The sequence below is a fragment of the Hydra vulgaris genome, chromosome 14 (assembly GCF_038396675.1).
Source record: "Hydra vulgaris chromosome 14, alternate assembly HydraT2T_AEP".
In the NCBI taxonomy this organism is placed as follows: Eukaryota; Metazoa; Cnidaria; class Hydrozoa; order Anthoathecata; family Hydridae; genus Hydra; species Hydra vulgaris.
Window position 1 is genome coordinate 29407336 of NC_088933.1, and position 19545 is coordinate 29426880.

General features: G+C 27.6%; 1 protein-coding gene across 2 annotated transcripts in view; it reads right to left on the reverse strand.

The window, feature by feature from the left end:
- LOC100204520 (constitutive coactivator of PPAR-gamma-like protein 1 homolog) overlaps nucleotides 1-17888 on the reverse strand; it is a 47667-nt gene extending 29779 nt beyond the window's left edge. Inside the window, exons 1-2 of one of the 2 annotated variants that reach the window (XM_065817401.1) lie at nucleotides 16915-17888; nucleotides 6172-6409 (exon numbers count right to left, since the gene is read on the reverse strand). In XM_065817401.1, coding sequence (XP_065673473.1) covers nucleotides 6172-6409; nucleotides 16915-17691 — 1015 coding nt within the window. In that variant the 5' untranslated portion in view covers nucleotides 17692-17888. The remainder of the gene's footprint in view (nucleotides 1-6171; nucleotides 6410-16914) is intronic. The other variant, XM_065817402.1, reaches the window with a different exon arrangement.
- Between the last annotated feature and the right edge of the window lie 1657 nt (nucleotides 17889-19545).

The window sequence follows — 19545 nt, forward strand, 5'->3', positions numbered from 1 at the left end:
TTATTTATTGTAAAAATTTTTGCTTCAGCGGATTTCTTGCATTTTCAAGTCACTTTTTATTATAGAGCTAAGCGTAGACTAGAAACAGTTTTAGAAAAAGTAATATTGTAAACTATTGATAACATTAACTTTTCTACTTTCAGATAAAACACATCCTGATATAAGTCATTAGATTTTTTCACATAAATTGAGCGCTTATTTTATCTAAAAGAATATGCGCTCTTTTTTACAACAACAAAGCATTGACAAAAAATAAAAAACAATTTACAAATACTTTAAAAACCCTTTGCTTTTAATGTGTTGTAATTATAAAGATCTTATTTGTTACAAGAGCTTAAGAACTATTGATACTTTGAAAGTATTTTTAAGTATCGCATTGTAATTAAATTAAATTTTAAACTGCGATAAAAATTATTTAAAATAATTTAATAAAAATTATCAATTTAATCTAAATTCTGTATTTGAAAAAGATATTTCCTTATAACTATTTATATTTCCTTATAACTTATTTCTTAAAACATTCTTATACTTAATGTAATCTTTTGTTTATCACAATTTATTTATTTTAATTTTTACATATTTAATGTAGTAATTTTAATGAAGATTATAAACAATTTATAGATTTTATCAGTTACCAATAAGATATTTGTAATTTATGTTCTCAAATGTCAAAAAAACTTTATATGATATTGAATTAATAAGAAACAAAAAATACATTTGTGAAAAAAATTCTTAAACAAAAGTACTTCTCCCTTTTTATAAGCATACATAGCCTCCTAGATCCAGCCAGAAATGGAAGCTTTCACTTTTTAGGTTCCAAGTCAAGCTTCATTCTATTCCATGGTTTTCACCTTCTTATGCATGTGCTATATTTAATCCTAATCATTTTTTTCGTCTTCTTCAAAAGAACAACTCTCTTGAGAACAAACACTTATTATTGCAAGAAATCTATGTAAAAGTTAGTTCTAATTTATTTCTATCATAATTTTACAAAAGTGTTCCAGGACTCTTCTGCAAGACTATGTACCTCAAGGTTCTAGTCCTGTTTTTTTTTTTGTTATCAATAATGATCTTTCTAATAGTCTTAAATCTACTATTCGCTGATGACTAAACTCTGTACTCTTGTCTTGACAAAAAAGTCTTCTTTTTTTCATCGCTTAGAACAGGCAGCTGATTTGAATCTGATCTCATTTCTGTAATAGATTGGAGCTTGCAATGACTTGTAAATTTTAACTCCAACATTACTCAGTTATTTACCACAAATAACTAAATTGCAATACTGTTCACATTCCTATATAGATGAACCCTCTCAGAGTCCTCTTTTTTATGTCTTCTTGGATTATTGTTCATTATTGATCTCTCATGGAAACTATATATACAATCAATTGTTTAAAAAAATAAAAGTTAACACCTGCTAAGGTTGCTTCTCTTTATTGTGCTCAACATTATCTTACTCCTGATTCCATTCTCTACTTCTACTAATCTCTTATTCATCTCTGTATGTACATATTATAATATATGATATAATACAACACATATCAGGGGTTTTCTAGGCCTTTTTTGACAGCATTGAAAGTATTTAGTCGACATTAAAAACTCTAAATATTGTAGGAACAGTTAATTTTGTTACCAGCAACTTTAAATTATTTTTTTTTTCTTGTACAAAATGATTAATATAGGCTTGCTTAGCGTAGTTAAGGAGAGATCCAAACGATTTTCATTTCTTAAAAACAAAAATTTACATTTTTAAAATTCAATTTTTTATGTTTTCTGCTTATTTTAAACTATTACTGTTATATATTTTTAAAAAGTAGAATATAAGCTTTTCTTATATAATTTATTATTTTTTTATAAATCTTTTTTTAACCAAAGCAAAACCAAACTACTATTAAAATACATAAAACATGATGGGGCAACATCATAAATACAGCTGAAACAAATGTGTTAAGTATTTACATTCCAAAAATGTCTCTTTTATTCGAAAGTAAAAAAACTCCTTGTTTAAAACATTAAAATATTTAATAAATGACTAAAAACCTGTTATTTTATCTTTTTATAAACAGTATAAAATATTAAAATCGAAGTTTTCACATAAGTTTTTACTCATAGCAATTAACTACCATAATCTCTTTATAGTCGTTTAAATAAATTGCTAAACAAAAACGTTTCAGCTTATATATAACTTCTGCCCCATAGTATTAAGCTAAAAATTCAAACTCATAGATAATAAAGTCACAGAATATTTGTAAACAAAATAAAACAACGAGCTTCGTGACTTTTTTTTAAAAAATAAACCACACAAAACAGCTTAAAATCAAAACGCACACAAAACAGCTTTTTTTTTTTGCTTATAGAACAATATATAGTTGCGCTAAAATATAAAATCAATCAGGTTAAACCTAAGCATTACATGGTTAAATATAAAAATACATTTTGTATACAGCTATATACAAATATATACAAATATAAAAATAAGCTAGCCTAAGCTAGTTATCAACGCTTATAGGAACTAAGATTTAAAGAGTCAAGCAAAGTTAAATGAAAGTAGCATTTTTAAAAAAAATGTTTTATTCCAAGTTGTTGCTGTATTTCTAATACCTGAACAAATGTAACTTATAAAACTAATAAATAAATATTTAATACTTGTTTAAATAAATATTTGCATGCTTTATTTAAATAAAGATTATTTTGCTAAGATTAATACTATTTTTATTTTGTTTTTACCTTTCTTTTATTTACATTTAATTAAAACAATAGACTAAATATTTTAATTATTTTGATAAAAAAAATAATTTTTACAAAAATTCAAACAATAGTTTAACTAAAACAAAAAATCAAACAATAGTATTAAAACAATAGACAAGTTTTTCTTCTGCAACTTTCTAGGTGTAGTTAAGGCGATTTACAAATTATTCGAATTCTTTTATTTGAAATCAGCATGATTTTATCAGCGTATTATGACCAAACAAAAGCTTTAGATGGTATAATTTTTTTTGCTTTAGGTTTTTTTAATATTTAAAGGAACTTTTTTTTTATATACAATTTTCAAAACCATTTTACTACCCTTAATAGTGAATCTAAAACACCATTTTGGAGTTTTTAGATTTCAGAACAGACTATTTTGCTTAACTATAATGTTAAGTTTACCTAAAAAACGCAATAATTTAAAATCTTATTAAATTTGGACAAGTGATTGTGATTTTAAGATTTTTTTTTAAAAAAGAGTCTTCAGTCTGGGTTTTTTCATTTTTATTTTAACATTTATATTTTATGATACTGCAAAATTTATAATTTAAATTTTTTTCGTCTTCTCATAATTAACAGACCTGATCATTTAACATGTTATGTTGTAGTCAACAAATTATCAAACAGATGCTATAATATTTTAAAATTGCCTTAACTACACCGAGTTGTTATTTTTATTTTCTGTTTGATATTTCAATAAAGAAGTTAGTTTTTTACGTAACATAAAATCGCTCTTTGCGTACGTAATATGCTCTTTGCCTGATGCTTTATAACAAGACCTGTATTATATAAATTTTACATTATACATATAATCCATCATAAACATATTATAATACAAATACTAAAAATACTTCTCTTTTCTACAAATACTATGATTGCTAATCAAAGAATCTATCATCTCTTGTTCCATCAACCAAAATTCATTCCTGCTTGACTCATCATTCTGCAGTCTAATCATTTTACTTTATCTGTCTCTGCATGCTATAAAAACTTTTATTCATCTTGTTTTGTTGACTCATACAGCCTACAACTTTTCAAGTCTTCTGTCAACCATTTCTTTGCTCTTTTCTCTCTATTCTTTGTTTTCTAGTAGCTCCCAACTAATTGTGGTTACTTGCAGAAATAATGGTTACTTGCAGTAATAGTGGCTACTTGCAGCATTGTTGAATGTAAATCAGAATAAAAAAATAAAATCGAAAAACAACAATCTTGTTTGGTTTGTAAAAGATTTTTTTTATTCTTCATTTGTGTGAGTGTGTATGTGTGAAAGGGGGAGACTGCATACTGAATTTTTGACTTTTTCCACCAGCTAATTCAGTTGATTAACTAATTTTTATAACAATTTTAAACAATTTATGAATATTATTTTTTTTAAATATATCATTTTAAATATAAAAAGTTATAGTTGCTATTTGTATTAGTTAGATAAAAGTAGAAGTTTGCTTGCCAACGCTTACATTAAATAATATGCAAGGAAAGATTATTTCATGGACAGAATAGCTACTTTCTAGATGTCACAAACCTTTTTAACACTAATAAGGAACCAAATACAATATTACTGCTCTGATAAGTGCCTCTATCAATCTCACGTATGTTTGCATTTTGATCTGACAATTCTTTTATAAACAGTTAATCACAAACACTTTTGTTATGGGATGAAAAAAAATCACCAATAAGAGACTAAACATTAATAAACAAAAATCTTTAAACTAAAAAACATAACCAGTAACTTAAAATCAAATAAAATAAAAAGATAAAAAAATTAAGAAGATAAAATAAAAAGATATATAGCAAATCAAAAAAAAAAACATTCGACCTAGTTTTCCTTGACTTTGCAAAGGCAAAGGCATTCGATAAAGTTTCGCATGTTAGACTGCTGCAAAAGCTCAAAATGTATGGCACATATGACATTCTTCTTAATTGGATTTAAGTTTGTCTTCCTGACAAACCGCAAGCAGCTTATTATTCTTGGAGATTCAATATCTGACTGGATTGATGTAACTAGTGGTGTTCTGCAAAGTTCTGTTTTAGGGCCAATGCTCTGTCAATGACCTGTCAATTCATATCAAATCAGCCATTTGCAAAATGTACGCTGATAACATAAAGTTATCAGCGTACATTGATAACTTTATGTTATCAACAAAATCTCCTCAGGCTTTAAAAAAAAAAGACTACAAAACTCAATGTAAAATGATGAAATTAACTACTCTTAAAGGCAGACAGAAAGGAGACAATTTTTTTACACAATATAAGCTTCTTAATAATTTAAACCTAATTGATTGGCACTTAAAACCTTGCAGCATAGCACCCAGAGCTCAACATCTAACTAGATTTCATCTCGGGATTTTCAGAAACTGCGAAGTCAGACATAAACTTTTCAACAACTGTGTAGTCAATGACTGGAATGCCTTGCCGGATGTTATTGATGCAACATCATTTAACAAATTTAAATAACTACTGGACAGTTTTCAGTCATTGTAGTTACTACAGCTCATCATTTACTGTAAATACCACACAAAAGTGGGTGACATACGAGTTGGGTGTAGAGGCGTATACTCAGCTGAGGATGAGTTTAACAAGGCTGCAGGTTTGTGTAACTTGATTAATCAACTAACTATTTACATATATTAATTTTATTTATTTTGAGAATTGAACTGAAGCCGGGGAAGCCTAAGAAAAATATATATTTTGCATATCTAATAAATATTAATTTTAGGAGCACCTATTTTTAACAACCAATTACATATATTTTATTTATTTTGATATCAATAAACTGTTTGAAATCAATCAACTGTTTGAAATCAATCATTTGTTTGAAATCAATCAACTGTTTGAAATCAATCAACTGTTTTAAAACTAATCAACTGTTTAAAATCAATAAATTTTGTTAAAATCAATAAACTCTTTAAAAAATTATTTTGTATTAAGGTTAAACAAATTCATTCGATATCATACAAATATATAATTTATTATATATTTGTAATTAAATAAATTATTATTATTACTTTAAATAATTATTATTAAAGTAAAACTTTGATTTTTTTAATTATATCTAAACTTATACAAAAATGTTTCCCCAGATGATGACATCTAAACTTATCAATTAATTACTTGAAGTGGGCAAAAATAGTTTATTTTATAATAACTAACCCCTAAGTATTAGTTTACAACATTACAGAGTCAGGAAATCAGTGACCCGGGTAATTATATATTAGATGCTTTTTAAATAAACATCACATTAACAATATCAAAAGACAACTTAAATCTTCCAAAAAATAGCAGTGTTGGCATAACATGTACAAAATTAATATTTTTTTACATAAAAGGTGTACAGCATAATGCTTTTTAACAAAATTGATGTAGAAAAAATAAGTAAAGAAATATAAAACTCAAATAAATTTCAAATAAAACTATACAAAAAATTACCAATTGTAACATGAGGTATACAACTTGAAAGTGATGCTGATAAACAATCCTGATAAAATGCTATAATTTTCTTTAGTTTAGTTGAACCTTCTTCTACAGATATACTTGATTTTGCAAAAATTAATCTTCCAATGGCATCAATATCTTTGAGATTTTCATTGTTTGCATGCAAAAACTTAACAATATTTTTTAACCTTGTTTCACCAGGTGGTAAAAGTGACTCCCCAATAACATTAGCCTAAAAGACGAAAACAACTGATTGTTTGACGTTACCAATAAAAAATATAAATACAGCGGATTGTTTGACAATATATCAATAAAAAAAGAAACAAATTTTTGAGTAAAGTAAAATTCTAATTATTTTATTTTCACTATTATAATTAATAAACAGGGATGCTGAGCCCAAAAACAATTCTGGCTTTATATCACTATTTTTTTCCTGGTCTCGGAGTCCTTGCCACCATTATACTTAAAGACTCTGGTTCATTTTTATTAAAGCTAGAGGAACAATCAATTCAAAAATTGATTGTTCCTCTAACTTTAATAAGAATGTCTTAATTTTTTCCCCATTAGTAGTCCATAAGCTTTTTTATATTTTTAAAGCTTCTGGATACAAAAAAACTAGAAAAAAGTAATCTTTTTGTGACTTTCAAATCCTTTTTTTTTTGAGCTCTTTTTGAGACTTTACATCCCTGTTAATAAAACTTTAAAAAGCATTAACTTTTTTTGAAATAAAAATTATTAAAAAAAAAAAAACTTTTAAAGTCTTAAAAAAAGAATGGGAAATTAAAAACAGGGAATAAAATTGAATTTGTTTTGATTTTCTTTATATCATTAACTAAACCCCTGAAAATAGCAGGATATGTCAACTTTTTAAAACATATTCACTTCCAACAGGATTGCAGGCAACCACTATTTTAGAAATTATGAGGAAGTAAAAAACCACAGTTAAGAACAGCAGCCTGTCCAAGCAATTAAAATGTTTGCATGTAACGCACAGCCTTATTAATATTTGTTATATTTAATGTTATTTGTTATATCATTAATGTTATTGTTATATCATATCAAATCTAGCACTTACAGGGATAGCAAATGTTCATATGCTTTTTAACATATCAAAAAAATAATTTATTCATGCACGTTGCTCCAACAGTTCATCTTCCCTATAAATGACAACCACAGCTCTAATTTTGATATGTAAAGTTTTTATTTTTTGCTAAGAAAATGATTTTTTAAATAAATTTTAATAAATGGTTTTTAATAAACTTTAATAAATTAATATACTGATATTTCATATTATTATCAATGAAAATATTTACAAAAATACTACCAAGACTTTTATTATTTAAAATATATGATTTTATTAAATTTTTTTTTAATTATTTTTATTAAAAAAAAGAATAGAAAGTTTTTTTGTCATTTCTCATAAAAAATTTGATTCAAAACAAATATCAAACCTTTAAAAATGTTTTAAAAAACTTGAATTGAAATATTGACCACTTTAATAAATTAATATACTGATATTTCATATTATTATCAATGAAAATATTTACAAAAATTCTACCTTTTCTATTCTAGACTTTTACTATTTAAAATATATCTTTTTATTAAAAAAATTTTTTAAGTTATTTTCATTAAAAAAAAGAAATAGAAAGTTTTGTCATTGCTCATAAACAATTTGATTCAAAACAAATACCAAGTTTATTGAGGTTTAAATTTCTTGCATATTGACTTCCGATGGTATTTTACTTCTGAGGCATCCCATTGGAGCAACCAGCAGTAGTCTGGTAGCATGGCACTACTCCATTGTCCTTGGTATCATGATTCCATTATAGCAATTTCCTGATGGAAACATTCTCCATGCTCATCACTGACCTTGCCATCTTTTTCTGGAAAAAAGTTGAGATGGGAATCAAGAAGATTAATTTTAAGAGGCGTCTTACATCCCATGTTCTTGAAGGCATCTATGCACTGTTTAACCACTTCTATATAATTGTTAGATCTATTATTTACCAAAAAGTTGGCAACAACTCTACTTAGTAGATCTTGAAAATGTTGATCACCTATTTCTTTTCTGATCTGAGGGCCTGCAAAAATTCCTTGCTTTATTTTAGCATCACTATTTGTGGAAACATGGAGCGAAGATATGTGAAGACATCACTCATCTTATCCAAAGTTTTTACAAAATTTTCATCAACTTGATGTGTAAAGGTGGTAATATGATGTCTTTTTTTAAAACCAGTGGTTCATGCAAAACAATTTTTTGAACGGGTTCCATACGATCCCTAATAGGCCAAATCTTTTTTTATAGTGTGCTTCTCTATCTCAGCTATTCTATTCACAAAGGAAGCAGCAGAATTTTGTGTACCCAAGTTGTAGACCCATGAGGATTGTAACAACTTTTAAATCTCCACACACTTTCCATTTGTAATCATTATATTTTATTTTTTATTAAAACATTACTGATGTTGCCATTAGTCTCTTACAACTGTGTGGAGTATGCAACTGGAATAATTGGCAACACATTGCTATAATGTAGCAGCACAAACTTCATGCTCATGACCAAGACATGCCATAAAATTGTCAATATCATTACAGTAGCAGATATTATCATCTGATGTAAATTACTGCATACGCTCCTTGTGCCTTAAGCGAAACTTACATATTTTAACATCAGGTGCTAACAAATTCCACTGTTTCAGTCGGGATTCAAGAAGCTCTGCCTGTCCTTTTGTCAAAGAGAGATCACATATAAAATCTGAAAACTTTATTTTATATTGCTTTCAGGAATGTAGTCATCATCAGAATCGCTTATATTTTCTGGACTACCTTGATTGGCATTGTCACTCTGAGAAAAATCATTTGAGTGAAAAGAGTATAAATCAGGGGGAATTGGAACTGGACAGTTTACAGGGTTGTGAAGCACTGGCTTGGACTGAGAGGAATGTTGGGATATAATACTCATTTACAAGTTTTAAATGAAAATCCTTTTATTACTGTCATGCAGAAGTAAAAATCAGTGGCATGATTTGTTGGTTCACGCCATATTATTGGAACTCCAAAGGGCATTGATTTGTGTTTTGGTGACTTTCGCAACCATCCTGCTAAAGTATTCGCACAAATGGAACAAATGATATTAGGTTTCCACTGTTTCTCTGCATCATCAACTTTGGAGTCAAAATAGAGTTCATAAGGTATTTTTAATAAAGGGGTCATTGTTTTCCAATGGTCAATATTGGTAAAAAATCCACAAATGTAAAACAAATCAGAAGAATTCAAACATATTCAAGTAGCCATGTCAATAATATTTATTATGAAAACAAAGAATGAAAACAAAGATCAATAAAATTATAGCATAGAATATACTACAGATAAAGGCTTATTTTGAAAAAATGTTTAAGAGCCATTTTTTTGGAACGCATTGTGATATAGCAAAATGGTTTTCAGATTTGAAATCAGCGTAAAAAACTTAATAAATACACTTACTGTTGTATGGGGAAAAAAAATTGCGTATGTCAATGTTATATTTACATAAGTGTAACTTCATGTCAAATGACCCAACAATTTCTAAAAATGTCGCCCTATATTTTTATACAGTTGAGAGTACTTACTAAAATAAGAACTCCTTAAGAACTTTAGCCTCTAGCTCAAAGATCCTGAAATATGACTGTTTTACTTTTAACAGATGTTGGCCAGGCCCCTCTTGTCAACATTTATTTAGAGGTTTCAAGTCACATAACTTTAAAAATATTTGCTTAAAAACCTGAACCTGGCTATTTTCAGGGGTGGCGAATCCAATGAAATGATCAGAGAAGCAAAAAACTATTTTAAAAAACCTTCATTTATCAATTTAGATAAATTTAAGAAATTTTTTCTATACCTGATTTTGATGCTCCAGAAACTTATGTGGCCTTGATGATATCAAAAAAAATTATTACACCTCATTCTATATTCATTGATCTTTCAAAATATATAAAGATTTTGATCTGCAAGTATATGGATTTCTATCATCATACTTTCCAGACAAACTCAAGTTCCTAAAATTTCAGCATTTGCATAGCCCTGGTGAACAGGTCTTAAAATTGTTTAAGGGCAGATGACCAGAAGGTCAGGGCACAGGGGGATATGTCCCACTTTCCTCAAAAACAAAAAATTTTCTTTTTTTGCAGTTTTGATAAATTAAAGATTACTTTAAAGATTTTTATTTTCAAAAAATTTTTGTAGTTTATATTTGTTCCATTCGGTTTTTGAACTTTAATCTGCATTTAATCATCTTTTCTAAAAAATTTTAAGAAAGTACATGTCTACAAGATTTTTGATTTGCAAGTATAGGGATTAAAAACTTTCATCCATCTAAAATGATTTTAATAATTTTAACAGAATTTTACATAGTACTTTTTGAATTAAACTTTTTGAATTAAAAAGTTTTTGAATTAAAAAGAAAACAGACAGAACAACATTGATCTGTTAAAGAACAACAATTGAAGAAAACAAATTGATTTTATCACAGGTAATAAACAAATTAACAGCTTATTTCTACATTGCAAAATGTCAAGCAAGATGCCAAAGACAAAAAAAAGAAAAGTTGGTAAAAGACTGTATTGCCTTAGGTGATTTTGCAATAAAACTACACATTTGTGATTCAAGATGAAATCTAAAGTTAGCATTGGTACCAAAGTCAATGCAAGTTACACCCTCTATTTATTAAATGAAAATGACCAGCTTATAGAAAAATCATTAGGTTTCATGTCAGAATTGGTAAAAGAAAGACTGACAGAACTGCGCACCACTTTGAAAAAATGTTTTTAGCTAGAACAAGTAGAACAATTCCTGGAACTAGGAGCTATCATCAATTTAAACCAGAATTTATAGATTTAACAGATTGAAGATTTTAATATAACAGGCATGCTTTCTTTTTCTGGTATTCAAAGTATTCAACCTAATCAGCTAATTAATATCAATACATTGAACTTTGGTGAATTTATTTTGTGTAAATATGATACATTTCCTTAGATTGGTATGATAAATGAAATTGACAATATTGAGGGAGATGTTATGGTATCATTTATGCACCTGCAGTCCTTTTAACAAACTTTTCTGCTCATCTAGAGCAGATGAGTGTTTGCAGAAACGAAATCCAGACCTGTTTTAGTACCGCTGGAGCAGTATGGGCACCAAAAAAAAGTGCCCAAAATATATTTTAACTCTTTAATTTTTCTTTTGCTTTTTTATTAAAAATAGAAAAAAAAATTTCTTTTTTAAATGCAGCAGTATATAAATAATTTTCAGCTTACTTTAGCTTTTTTTTTTTGGCAAATAAAATGAATTAAAAAGAAATAGCTTTTTTATGTAGTTAAATGACGTAACTTTTCTTCGGTTACTAACTGAACATTAGTTTTAAAAAAATAAATGTCATTACGAAACTTAATTTTAAAAACTTTATAAATTTTATAACAATGGAATGTATAAAAAATTTGCTTTTTCGAAAAATAAAACCATTTTAAAATATCTATTCAGAGTAAAGTTAACTTTTGTTTTTGGCAATAAGGAGTAAACTCCTTTTGATAAAATATGAACAAAAGTAAAAAATTTCTGTCTTAATATTATGCAAATTTAATTTTTGAATGAATGAACTTTTCATCTTAACTTGCTATTTTGGTTTACGTGAGGAAAATAAAAAAACGAAACATAAACTTTTTCAGAAAGTCTCTTTTCCATATTCTTTTTTACTTTTAAAATAATAAAAATAACGATTACAATAACTTAAGAAAATTTTTAAGATCTGTTTAAAATAAACCACAATAAATGTAACTTATTTATTAAACATAACTTTTTTAATTATACTTAATGATTAAAAATATGTTACCCTGAGCCTATTTTTTAAATAGGGTCAGGGTAACAACATCAGTTTTTGCCATGTCTAATAACATCTGTCTAACAACATCTGTAAATCTGAGGTATAATAACATCTGTTCAACAACAATTGAAATTTCATTAATGTCTAATAACATCAGTCTAACAACATCTGAAATTTCATTGGTGTCTAATAACATCTGTGCAAAAATTGAATGAGTATTAAAGATGTAGTTACATCTTTCAAATTATCAAAGTGTAATAACATCTGTGCAACTACATCAATAGATTTTAAGATGAAGTTATTTTTAAGATGAATTAATTAATAATGCAAGATGAATTATGATTATTTTAACCAGATGATTATTTTAACCAGATGTAGTTACATATTGAAATTTTTCCAGATGTAAATACACCTGGATTTTTAAGATGAATCAACTAATAATACATTATTTTAACCAGATGTAGTTACATATTGAAATTTTTCCAGATGTAAATACACCTGGAGAAAATTCTTCCAGATGTTATTGGACTTGGAGTAAAAATTACCAAATGTAGCTACATCGTTCTAACGATATTGTTAGGGGTCATTGGATTTTCAGATGATATTGGACAGATGTTATTAGAGTAAAAGAAAAATACAGATAATCTTGGACAAAAGTGTACAGATGATCTTGGACTACTCCACAGATGTTGTTGGACAGATGTAGTAATCTTTTACCTTTAAAATATGATATTTTTTTTTATTTTTTATAATTCACCTCCCCAAGGCCAAGAAGGCCACTACAGATGAGGAGGCTACTTGTGGTTATAACCCTCTCTCAACTCTCTAACTCCAAAACACGAACCTTAACGAACAAGGCCGCTGCGCGGAGAAACAATTTGAGCGGGGTACTACCAGGGACGTGGCAGGAATCCAACTCGGAACAAATGTCTTTTAAAATGTTTTTTTTTAATCAAAAAAATATAATATTTCTTAAATTGTTTATCGCAATTATCTCTTCCTTAATTATCTTTCATTTAAGTTAAATAAACAGATTTGTTAATATTTAAATCAAAATCTTAAAATTAAAATAATAGTAAATATGTTTATTAAATGTTTATGTTTTTTGTTCGAATTGTTGTTCGAATATATTTCGAATACAGGATTTAATATACATAAATATATTATGTAATATAAATATTAATCAAAAATTGTTTAAAGTATTTAAAAATTTAATCACTAATTATTTAAAACATTAACAAAAACTACTAAAAAATTTTTACTAAAATACAGTTAATAAATGTTTAAAATAATTTAGACAATTTTAATAATTAATTACTAATAGTGTGGTATTTGCAACAAAAGCATTACAAATTACTTTTCACAACCGAATAATTTAGCATCAAATTTTTTTCAGTCGAATTTGTAAAGCCGATTAATTTAGCATTGAGTTTTTTTACAATCGAACTTTTTTACAACTGTAATTTTAATGCATTTGTGATGCAGTTTAAAGACGGCATAATTTTTTCAAACCGGTTTTTGTATTAAAGGTTAAAAAGTACATGATCCTTCAAAAAAGGTTTTTATTATTTTCGAAAATAATATTTTTTTTTTGTTGCAAAACTTTATTAAACATCGTAAAATCCAATGAATGCATGTGAAAATATATCAAGCTTTGTTTAAATTTAAAATAGCAAAATGAAATACAGAAAAATTGAAGGTGACAAACAGAAAACATTTGTATATGTTGCAGGGGACTTTATCTACATCAAAAATAAGGAAAACAATCTTTTGTGTATCTCAAGTGTAAGCACCGTCATCTTTGTGACGGAAGTGAAAAAATAGTTTTGTTAACTAATTTACTTAAGACAATACATGGTCACACTTGTGGAACTAGGCCCCAAAATTTTGATCACCTTCCAACTCTTAAGAAAATGCGAGACATGGCTTCAACTACACAGCTACCTTTGCATGAAATCTACAACAATGTCATCCAGTCCTCAAATGAAGGTGTTTAGGCTGCACTTACTTTCAGAAAGTGCGAACAAATTCTACAGAGTGCACGAAGAAGTCGCTACAACACAAACCCTAAATCTCCAAATGAAGCAGTTCTAAACATGATGCAGCCAAATCCATTTTCTAACATCTACAAAGACCTTGTAGAGTTTGAGGATCAACTAGCTTTGTTCTTTTGTTCTTCAAAACTGCGGACATATTTGTCAGGTAAATCATTTTAAAGCTATAATTCATTTCAATATCAAAATGGGGGAACCTAACCTAAAATAATTGTTTATTAGTTTAGATTCCAGCTATTTTTAAATGTTAATAATTTCTCTTTTTCAAAAACCACTATCCTGTTTGTTGATGCTATATTTCGTGTGGTTCCTGCTATCTTCCAAGGTGGTCAGCTGTTCAATATTTCACTGGAGTTAGGAACAATGACCGTGCCTGTTCTGCATGTCTTAATGACTGGACGAAAAGGTCTATCTACGTGTTTTTAAAAAGCTTCGCGAACTTTATCCAACTTTAGTGCCACAGACTGTGATGGCTGACTATGAAACTGCCATCCGAAACTCTGCCAAGGCTGTTTTTCCAAACATAAGAGTAACCGAAAGTATTACGAAAGGTATTGGATGCTCCAAAAATCTCCTGAGATGTTTTCTGTTCATGGCCTGCGTCATCGTATTAACAACGTGTCTGAATCCTTACACTCCAAGATGAACCATTCAATGAAAGCACACCCTGGGTTTTGGCATTTCTTGGACAAGCTTCAACGAAAAGTCTTTATATTTTAGTGTTTTGATGCAGCAGTTGAGATCCTATCCTTAAAACTATCTTTAAAATATCAATTTTAAATAGGTCGTCTATCCAATGGAAGTTGAGATGCGCCAGGTCCGAAATGGTTCCCAACCTAGAAGAGACCTGCACCAAGATTGTCAAAGGCAGCATGAGCGCCTTCGTGGGTACGAAGAAAAGCTTGCAAGTGGTGAATGGACTGCAACCAAATTTCTTGAAGCTGCATCATTCCTCTGCAACGATATGAAAATGCCAAGTGATCAGGAAGTTCAAGGATTCATTGAACAGGTTAGATAATTAATTAAAATTTTTAACAACAAACAAAAAGTATTTACTGCATTGTATTCAATAGGGGTTTGTTGTTGTTGTTTATGACAGGTGGAGACCATCTACTAGTTAGACATTTTATATTTACACCTTTTTTAGGAACAAACTGTTGATGAAAAATCTCAATCAAATGGACAAGCTGCTGTGGTGGAAAGACCAATTAAAAATGCCTGCAAAGTTTGTCTTGTCAACAATCTTCAAGTTGTTGTTTTTCCTTGCCACCATCTTTGCCTATGCCTGCGATGTGCTGAAGCTATTTAAAGTAGTTCTACTAATCACTGGCCAGTATGCAGAGGACCAACAGTAGATTTTATAAATGTGTTTATTTAATGTATTATTTAATATACTATTGCATACATTAAATTTTTTATTTGTTCAACTGATTTGATTCTAGAAGATTCGGTTCTAGATGGTGGTGCTATATTATTCGACTGAAACAAGTTTTAATAACTTAATTAAAAAAATTCGATCCTAAAAAATTTGACTGTAAATAATTCTATCCTAACAAAGAAAGTTGAAATTTGATACTAAATAGCTTCGATCAATAAAAAATTTGATTGTCTCATTCTATTCTATTTAAATTTGGTTCTGAGATTGGACACGCAAAAACCTTAAATAAAATTAAAACATAAAGTTAAAATAATTTACGTTTATGTATTATATATCATTTGCAGTATAAAATCATCTCATAAAACTTTTTAGATTTTTGTTTTTGATAAAAAAAATTAATACACAATTTATTAAAATTAAACCTTAAAACTTAGTTATGGTTTTATAAGTTGATATATGTAGTTTTATTGATTGATTTTATCTAACCTGTAAACGAGTATGCACAGACCTATATGTTAACTTTATAAACTTTATAGCTAAAAATTTATTCTTTAGGACCAAACATTTTTTTCATCATTCAGTATGTATAAATTACATAGTGAATATTAACATATTGTAGTATTTTTTATGCATACATCGACTGGCTTAAATAGGAAAAACATATAGGAAGGTATAAATACATCAACTCAGGATTCGGGTAAGTGCATCATATCTTAGTGCCAACCTTAACCTTAACCCTTTCACTGTGTACATACACTCCTTGTATTTTTTTCCTATTTAACTCAGTCAATGTAACTACATTCCATGCATGTTGCTCAACAATCAACAATCAAAGAGTGTGACAATACAATTGAACAGGAGGCATAATTTAAAAACGTTTTTGCAATGAGAACTTTTTTAAGATAAAACTTTACATTAATAAAAAGGAAATACAAAACAAATTGCTCTATAAAAATTTTATATTCAATTTTTAATCAGACTAAAAACCTGGCTAAAAAATTATTAACAGTAGTTTCATCATGTTACAGTGTAATTATAAACTAAAGTTGTGTTATAAAAAATATGTCAATTATTTGTTTACTTTTTTGTTTTTTTTGGTGTTTATTTTTTCATCGTCAAGTTATAAAACTTTCCTTTGAGTTTCAGGTCTTTTTTCAGGTGTTTTCATAAGAAACTTGATCAACATAAAATTTTATATCACAATCATTAACAAAATTAAGGGGTAGAAAAGTAAACTAGCAACAAAGATTCAGACCAAGTTTAACTATTTTTGTACTTGATAAAAATATAAAATTTTCATATAAGCAGTGTTTCAACATTTTCAAGCTCAAGTACTGCTCATGTTTAAACAGTGTTTGAACTTAAAACGTTTAACACCTTGTCATATGTTAAACATTCTTTGCTCTAATTAATTGTATGAACATTTTAAATTATATTTTCTCATAACGCTTTACCTGGATTTTTTTTAATGGGTTATCTTCTTCAATTAAATCCCAATAAAATGATGCAAGACTACTTTCTGATATTAAAAAATTACCAAGCAGTGCTGCTAAATAAGCTAAATGTTCATCTTTTAAATTAAAATATTCTAAAATTTTATTAGTATCATAAAATTTGCATCCATTTAGTGATTTTTTCAACCATTTTGTATTTCCTAAAGAAAGATATTTTGGTGCTTTGTAAACAAAGAAATTTCCATCATTAGCTAACACACCAAGAGAGTTAGTATCTTTAGAATAGAGTATGCATTCTTTGTAAACATCGTGTACAGCAGAACAAACTACTACTTCACAAGATCTAAAAGCTAATCTAAGAGCAGTTTTAAAAGAACCGGGAGCAACAAATTTCTTTGTTATTGTTTTGAAGGAATAGTTTTGATTGTGTATTACGTGTGATAAAATTTCTTTAACAGTTTCCCTGATAAAACGATGCTTGGTAGACCATTGATGCAAGGAATTTTCATTTAATGTACCGTCAAAAAATACAACAAGTTCTATATCAGCTTGACGAAATGCACGAACAAATTTATCAACGTTTTGAAACAACTCACTCCATTGTCCTCCGCATACCCAGTCTATATTTTCTTGATAAAAATACCTCCAACAACTGTCAGCATGAACAACGAGTAAGTTAGAACAGTCACCAAATAAATTTTCGTCTAATAATTTATTAAATTGTTTTGTAAACAGATTAGAAGCATCAATAAAGTCTTGAAGTATTTGTACTCCCATAATTACATAGGTGAAAGTTAGAATATATTTTAAATTAACTTGATTTAAAATATATCGATTAAAATTTGTTATACATTACGTTAGAAAATATCTTAGGACATTTTGATTATTACTATCACACCGCTCACGCGGTTAACATTCCTTGTCCGGTTACAGAGAAAAAATGGTGGCACACATTGCACAAGTCAAAATATTCTGGTGCCGAGCAAACAATTTGTTTTTTGTATAGCATTTCTCATCATGATTTCAAATATGCAACTAATTTTTCGCCATCAAGTTGTAAAGATATTTGGGTTCAAATCTTTAGTATTTGGGGTACAAACCCTATTATTGTTAACAAAAAAAATTATTCAAAAGTATGTCAACCTGGGTCAAAAAAGAATGCGTATTTTCACAGAGATTTTTGAACCCAAATATTTTTACAACTTGACGTGATGCTGAAAAATGACTTGTATATTTGAAATCAAAATAAAAAAAGCTATACATAAACCAAATTGTTTGCTCAGCGCCAGAAAAAAAAAAATTTTATTGATCTGTTTTATCTCAGAAATAATTTAATCAATCCAAAAGTACCATGGTATAATAATATCAGCTTAACATACGTTAGTTTTTTTAGTTAAGTTAGTTTTTTTTTTTTTTTTTTTTAAATATTATTACATTATATTATTTTATTAAACATATATAACTTTTTAAAAATAGTTTTATGTTTCAGTGTATTATCCTCTTATGCTAATAATAGATTTTCTCTGGGTCAAAATCATGGTTTGGTTTTTTTTCTCACAGAAAAGATAATAAGACACCATACTTCTTTCCGAAAATTTTTGAATAAAAATAAAAACAATTTTCAAAAGTTTATAGAGGTTATGGTTTTCACAGAAGCTAAATCTAATATCTGGTCACCTTTTTAACCGAGAATGGTTTGTAAAATCGGATAAGAGAATTTGTTTTAAGTGTGCATCTGCTTATAATACGGAGTTTAATTTTACGTCATCTACTTTCATCATTTTCTTTAATACGTATATAATATATAAGATGTTGAGTTGAATATATATTCAACGTAGATCTTCAACGTTGTTTTGAAATGAAATACGCCAATAATACGGTCAATCGAGTTTGATAATTGAAAAAGAACTTATTTATATCTTCAAATAAAATAATTAATAATTAAGCAGCTGTGGCGCAGAGCAAAACCATAAGATTCAAAGTTCCTACATGTTCTTCCTATATGTTTGGCTAATACTCTAGCTTATATTTTATAAAAAATATTCTAATATATGATGAGACATAGACACAACACTCTAAAAAAAAAGGTAGTAATATCCTTAAGGTACTTTTAAAAGTATAAATAAAAAAGAAGGTATAAAAACTTATTCCTTTTTCTTTTAGTGTGTACACAACCTGAGAATTCACAAAAAAAAAAGAAAAAGAATAAAAAAAAAATTTAATATCTTTTATCTCGCGCACGATTAAATGAAATGAAATCAAGCTAGAAAAGCAAACCACAAAAGTTTAAATAAACAAATAAATCAACCAATAAATAAAAGTAACTGAACCGATCCAAGAACCAACACTTTCCAGCAAACAAAAAGTCGCTTTTTCAAAATGAAAAAAAAAACGTCTTAAAGATGTCTTAAAAAACTCTACTTAAAAATTTTGTAAAAAAAAAAACTTATATAATTCTAAAATGTTGATAAACTCCTAATTTTTCAGATATTTGTTTCCTCAATTTTTTTATTGAGCCTTTCAATCTAATCTCTAATCTAGTCCCACTTTTTATCAAGAAGTTTTTTTGAAAACTTGCTCTGCACTAGATATTGTTACTTTTTTTACTAAGTAATTTTAAATATCTATCAC